This window comes from Cebus imitator, unplaced genomic scaffold (genome assembly GCF_001604975.1).
Source record: "Cebus imitator isolate Cc_AM_T3 unplaced genomic scaffold, Cebus_imitator-1.0 Scaffold197, whole genome shotgun sequence".
NCBI classification, from domain to species: Eukaryota; Metazoa; Chordata; class Mammalia; order Primates; family Cebidae; genus Cebus; species Cebus imitator.
Window position 1 is genome coordinate 3168421 of NW_016107512.1, and position 7149 is coordinate 3175569.

A 7149-nucleotide genomic window follows, 5' to 3' on the forward strand; every position below is an offset into this window, starting at 1 on the left:
TCTCCCCTCCCCTCCCCTCCTCTCTCTTCTCTTCCTTCTCTTCTCTTCTTTCTCTTCTCCCTTCCCCTCCCCTCCCCTCTTCTGCTTTTCTTTTTCTTTCTTTTTTTTGAGATGGCGTCTCATTCTGTTGCCCACGCTAGAGTGCAGTGGCATGATCTCAGCTCACTGCAGCCTCCGCCTCCCAGGTACAAGCGATTCTCCTGCCTCAGCCTCCTGAGTAGCTGGGATTACAGGTGTGTGCCACGTCTGGCTAATTTTTTTTGTATTTTAGTAAGAGATAGGGTTTCACCATGTTGGTCAGGCTGATCTTGAACTCCTGACCTCCTGATCTGCCCGCCTCAGCCTCCCAAAGTGCTGGGATTACAGGTGTGAGCCACCGTGCCCAGCTCTTCTTTTTCTTTCCTTTGAGTTTTAAATGTATCATCCCACTCCCCTCTGGCCTGAAAAGTTTCTGCTGAGAAATTTTCTGGTAGTCTTATGGAGGTTCCTTTATATATGGTGGTATGGTTTTTCCTTGCAGTTTTCAACACTCTGCCGTTAGTTTTTGACATTTTAATTGTCATGTGTCTTGGTGGGTCTCTTTGAATTGATCTTATTTGGTTTCTTTTCGGCTTCCTGGATCTGGCTTTTCATTTCCTTCCCCAGGCTTGGGAAGTTTTCTGCCATTATTTCTTTGAATATGTTACTTGTTTTCTCCTTCTTGTCCTGATAATGCATAAGTTGTTCTCCATGATGGTGTCCCATAAGTCTTTTACGTTATCTTTACTCTCTTTCATTATTTTTTCTTTTTGCTCCTGAGATTAGATGATTTCCAGTGACCTGTCTTTTAATTTACTGATTCTTTCATCTGCTTGATCTAGTCTGCTGTCAAACCCCCTGTATTGAGTTGTTCAGTTTAGTTTTAGTATTTTTCAGATTGATGTTTTCTCACTGGTACTTTTAATACTTTCTGTCTCTTTATGGAAGTTCTTAGTTTGTTCTTGCATTGCTTTCTTGACCTGGGTGAGCATCTTTGTGACCATTATTTGGAATTTCCTGTTAGGTGGTGAATCATACATCTCCAGTTCATTTGGGTTGGTTTCTACTGATTTATTTTGTTCTTTTTTTTTTTTTTTTAAATAAATATTTGTGTCTTCATTGATCTCGACTCTCTCTATGTTGGTTTCTGTGCATTACATGGGATAACTGCCTCTCTTAGTCTTCTCAGACTGGCCTTACGTAGCAGAAGGATCTCACCAATCCATCTAGGTAGAGATTTTAAGATACCTTTTAAATCTTTGTATTTGTTCAGACTGCTGTCTCTATTTTTGTTGCCATATTCTGTCAGTACCCTGTGATTAGTAAGGTAGAAGCCAGATGCTTAGATGTAGCTGGGAAGGTTGAGGTACGGCATGTGTCCCAGTTCCTTCTGTCCTCATGTTGAAGTCAAGTGCCTGACTCTTCCACCCTCTCTACAGTAAGCCGTCTCTATGGCAAATGCCCATGCTTGGCTTGTGGCTGCACTCTATGATCCTGGGGAGATACTGGCTGGAAGTGGTCTCGTTCTGTGTCTACCTGTTTGTTTTCTGTGGTTTAGGGAGATTCCAGAATGCAAAACCCTGCCACTTCCCATAGCTTAGGTTGTGAAGGGTACAGTCCCTTGTGTGTGTGTCGCTATAAAAGTGTGGCACTCAGTCTGTGGACAAACTTCTTTTAGGAAGAAAGAGTAGGCTTGAAATCATTAGTGGGATGTGCTGGAGGAAAGGATCAGGATATGACAGGTTCCTGCGCAGGCCGCCTGTGGGCTACTGTTTGTCTCCCACATTAGCTCTCTGATGGAAGTTAGAGGCCAGACTGTCAAGTAACTACTGGAAGAGTATGCAGTTATAAACCCTTTTTGGAGAGAAAATGAGAGCTGCATGTTCCAGATTCTTTTCTTCACTGCTCCCGGGGAGTGTAGCCCTAGAAAGCATTTGTACACCTATTTAAAACCACCTCCTTATTTTTTAATTTACAGAGACTTGCATATGTCTAGTCTCTCCCATTACCAGATCTAGGAGATTTAGGATATAATCATTTGGATGGGTGCTTTGAAAATTGAGGCATTTGATGTGGGGACAAACTCCTTCTAGGAGGAATTGGTAGGCCTAGAGTTACTGCTGGGGCAAGCCAGGGAAAAAGGCTCAGAAAGTGTCGAGCTGCTGCTTAGGCTGCTTTTGCACTGTGCCTTTAACTCCCCAATGCAAGTTCAAAGCCAGGCTGTCGAGTATCCACTGCAAGACTGTGCCATCAGCTCCTTCCAGGGAGAAATGTGGAGCTTCACATTTTCAGCCCCTTGTTTGCACTGCCCCCAAAGGTTGTAGTCCCTGAAAGTACTTGCATGCCTGATTAAAAGCATCTCTTTGTTCTAGGGATCTAGTGATCTAGGAAGACTTGGCACTAGATCCCTCAGCTCCCAGAGCCAGAAGATGTAGGATGCAGGCCCTTGGGTGGAAACTGTAAAAGTTGGAGTGCTTGATGTGTGAACAGACTCCCAGAAGTACATTTTTGAGATACAGATGATGAGGATGGCTTGCAGCTAGTCCCAAAATAAGTAATGTTGAATGATAGCAGAAGTCATTTTCAGAAAGTAGACATTAGTTTTTCCCATACTATGACATTCAAGCCCGCTTTGTGCTTCAATCATGGGTCAAATTATTATAAATAGATTATAGATTATTTGGGACTCACCTATAAAACCCTTTAGGTGCAAGATAAATCCTTCTTAAGCTTGATATTGCGTTACAGTAGTTGAGCTATAAAGAGTTCTAGTATATTTTTGCTTTGAGGCACATACATGAACAAATGGTACCTTTTTAGCCCTGTTATTTAATAGCCTGCTTTTCTCATGTATGCTGAGATCTTCCCCTGCTCTCCAGATAAACAGGGGTCACATGACGACAGAAGCCAAGAGAGCTGCAAAGATGGAAAAGAAGATGAAAATTTTGCTTGGGGGTTACCAGTCTCGTGCTATGGGGCTCATGAAACAGTTGAATGACTTATGGGACCAAATTGAACAGGCTCACTTGGAGTTACGCACTTTTGAAGAACTCAAGAAACATGAAGATTCTGCTATTCCCCGGAGGCTAGAGGTAATGTGATATATTGAAGTGTTGCTTAAAGAGTGCTGCAAAGAATTATCAGAGCTGTCCTGTTTTTACTTCTATGCTGGCTGTCTCTGAAGTTGGTACTGTCAGGCTTTTAATAATGAGAGCTTAAAGTATTTGACTTTCTAATCTAGAATTGCCTCTGTATAGATGGATAGACCAGGCAAGTTGTAGATGCAAAGGCCTTCCCTTACTCATCTTCTGTTTTGTGTATAGATACATTGTGAAATGGAATACTTAGCTCTTGTAATTTGTCCCCTTGAAACTTAATTGTAACCCATTCATGTAGTTCTTTGAGGGAAAACTAAACCAGTATCTTTTTGTTTTGTAACTTAGGTTGCTGGGAACAGAGCTAGTCCTTCCAAACCATCACATTTCTTTGACCAGGTTTGGATTCAGTTATCTACCAAATGGGCATAATAGCTCCTGTCCAGCTAAAGGGCAGTCAGGGCTTCTCGAAGTTCATTTGTGGGTATTGATAGGACGGTAGTGGTTTGTTTATTTGAAGTAGCAGCAGGATTTTACAAGATGGCAAGCATATGACCAAATCAAAGAATGGCTGTAGTACTGCTTTTATAGCAAAAGTATTGGATATGTTTGTTTCTCTTTGAGAAATATTTACCTCTTAAGAATCATGATTTAACTCAACTGGTTTTTAAGGTGGTAGAGTACTGTAGGTTTTTTTCAGTATAGTTACATCTAAAATAATTAATGTTTTTGTTTCTTTAAGTGTCTGAAAGAAGATGTTCAGCGACAACAAGAAAGAGAAAAGGAACTTCAGCATAGATATGCTGATCTGCTGCTGGAGAAAGAGACATTAAAGTCAAAATTCTGAAGTACAGTTTATTATTCTGCCACAGAACGAATTAATTGCCGGTTTTCATACTCTAGAAGGCTGAAACTGATGTTTATCTTCATTGACAAATTAACCCACCATCTGTGGTTTTTCACTTGTTTATTTTAAATGATATCGATCTTACACATTCTGTGTATAAAGACCCTAACTCCACAGGACGGACATTTTGGGGTTTAAATTATTAAGGCTATCATTCTTTTAGCAATGTCATATTTGCAAACTTTTTTAGTTTTGGCCTTTAATTTAAAAAGCCTAATTTTAAAGTGCTGCCTATGAGTAACTTGAATAAAAACAAAATATAAAAAATTGAGAATGTAGCCTTTTGTTTGAAGTAATTAGATACTTAAGAGTGCCCGCAAACCAGCAGCTCTGTACTCTGTGTCATATTTAATGAGTAACTCTTGGGTAATCAAAATGGTGATCCAGTATCTTAAACACTTAAGAGGCAGTTCTTTGTGGCTTTGTTAGTTTCAGCAAAGAATGGTCATTTCTGTATACACTGACAAGATAAATTAACTTTTTAGTACCTCAAAAATTTTTTTTTAAATATCACTTTAAAGAAGGTCTCTTCCGTGCCAGCTGCTTACATAATTTATGGGTCAGGGCTTAAAATATTTAACTTTTCTTGCCCTATTATTTTCTTGTAAGTATTTTTTGACAAAGGCACTTTAAAAGTTAATTTCAACAAGGCCATCAGACTTAAAGCTCTATGTTTAGTGTAAGAAGTCAATTACATCAGTGTAGAATTTGGTAAATGGATAGAGGTGGAGAGATTTCATTTTATAATAATTCATATAAATTGATTTAGTGTACGCTGTTAGTTGACTACAAGCTCATTATAGGCCAGCAATGTGTTGAGATCACCAAAAACATTTGCCCCGTCTTAGAATACTAGGGAATGTAGGAAGGGAAGGGAGGGATCCATCCATCCATCCATCCATCCGTCCATCCATCCATCAGATATTGAATGTATACCTTGTGCCAGAGTCTTCGATCGACAGCAAAGAATAAAATAGGCCTAGTTCCTGTTTAGTAGAGCTTATAGTTTTTTGAGAATGACAGACAATTAAAATCCTATGTGTCAGACACTTACTTAAATGTTGGAGATAAGCAATTACTAAGAGTTTGTGCTCTCATGGAGGTGACATTAGTGGGGAGGAGATACTAAATATGTACAGGGAAAGTATCAGATCATGAGTTTTAGATTCTATGGAGGAAATTAAAGTAGAGTGATTATGAGATAGTGAATGAATGGCTAATTTAGATTGGATGATCAAAGAGACCTCTTGGAAGACAGCTATGCTCACCGCAATACCACCACTCTATACCGTACCGTGTCACTATAAGCCGCACAGCCAAAGAGACCTCTTAAAGAAGTAACATTTAAGATAACATGTGATTGACATTTTAGAAGGGGCCATCCTTGTGAGATTCAAGGAAAGAACATCCCAGGCAGAGTGAATAGCAAGCATAAAGCCTCTTTTGTGTGTCTGAGGAACAAAAAGGACAATGTGGCTTTTCTGTGTATAAGGCCTGGTTGTACACAGCCACATAAATAAGGCTATAATAAGGAATTTGGATCTTTAAATATGGCAAGAATCTATGAGAAGATCTAAGCAAAGGAATGACATCAGATTTGGTTTTAGAAACATCACTGTCTCTTTACTGTGTGACATCTCACCAGGCTGGAGATACGGAAGCCAGTCCATTTAGGAGCCTGATGCAGTAATCCAGGCAAAAAATAATAGTGACTCTAACTAGGGTCCAGGTAATAGTAGGGGAATTATGTGGAGAGACATGATAGGTATATACTTAGTAGTCTTATCAGACCATAGATTGATATTTTCCTCGTATACAGTCACTTAATTCAGATGCTTTTTTCATTGAGTTCTGGGTTTCCTAGGAAATACTTACGTATCATCTGTGAATAATGATAATGTTTCTTCTGATAGTTTTATTTCCTTTTTATTGCATGTTTTGTTAGCTGAAATGTTTAGGACAATGTTAAATAATAATGATGTTAGATATTTTTGTTTTTTTCTCATTTTAATGGGAATGTTCATAGTTTTTACTTTTAAGTTTGCTGTTGGGAGTTAGTCTTTATCTGAAAGATAGTGTCTCTCTTAGTTGTTAAAGAGTTTGAATTAGAAATGCCTCTGGAACTTTCAAAACCATGCCATTTGGACATCTATTAAAACATTCATATAATTTTTCTCATTTGATGTTTTGATGAGGTATATTAATAGATTTTCCCACATTAAATCATCTTTGCAGTCCTGGAATCAGGTAGATTAATTTTTTAAAGAAATTTAAAAGGTTTTACAGTTTATTTGCATTTTTTGTAGACTTGAATTATATGGATTTAAAATTTATTAATAAAGGCTACTTTTGTCTCAAAATTGGAAGTAATGCGCATACTTATAGCCTAAAAAAACAAGAAATACAAAATTTCAAAACTGGCAGTCTCAGTGCATTGTAAACTGCATATGCATTTGCAGCGTAGCAGTGCCACTTGAAATGGTGAACAGACACAGTTACCCTTTGTTAGTATCCTGTAAAGCCCAGGATTCTTTACCAGCACCACTCAGCCATTTTGGTGATGATTTTAACATTCATATTGAGGCCAGGAGTGGTGGCTCATGCCTGTAATCCTAGTACTTTGGGAGGCCGAGGTGGGAGGATCCTTTTAGCTTAGGAGTTCAAGACTAGCCTGGGTAACATAGACCCTGTCTATTAAAAAATAATAATAATAAAAACAACATTGACTTTGGTGTTGGTCTCTCACAGGCATTCATTAAGGTATTGTTGAAACTTGTGTTAAGCATGTTAAAGTCTGAGTAACTTTGGGACAGAAATAAAATGTGACAAAAGCTGAAAGAAACCCTCTCAAGGGATAGTCCTTTTTGAAATATTGTAGACATAATGCTGTCTAATAAACGACATCAAAGAGAAACCACACTACAATGATTGCAGACTTAATGTTAGCCAACCATGCATCCTCCCTAGAAATGCATTTGAATTTGATTTACTAATCTTTTATTTAGGAAATTTGCGTTTTTTTTTGCATGAATGAGATTGGTCTTTTGGGCTATTTTGTGTGGGTGTTTTTTTTTTTTTTTTTTTTTTTTTTGCTCTTTAAAGTTATATCTATATGCATACATACTCCAG

At 38.4% G+C, this 7149-nt stretch overlaps 1 protein-coding gene across 1 annotated transcript in view; it reads left to right on the forward strand.

The window, feature by feature from the left end:
- The window catches only part of CDC5L (cell division cycle 5 like), a 60022-nt gene extending 55731 nt beyond the window's left edge, over window positions 1-4291 (forward strand). The window contains exons 15-16 of the mRNA XM_017547451.2: window positions 2898-3110; window positions 3856-4291. Coding sequence (XP_017402940.1) covers window positions 2898-3110; window positions 3856-3960 — 318 coding nt within the window. The 3' untranslated portion in view covers window positions 3961-4291. The remainder of the gene's footprint in view (window positions 1-2897; window positions 3111-3855) is intronic.
- The last annotated feature ends 2858 nt before the right edge of the window (window positions 4292-7149 follow it).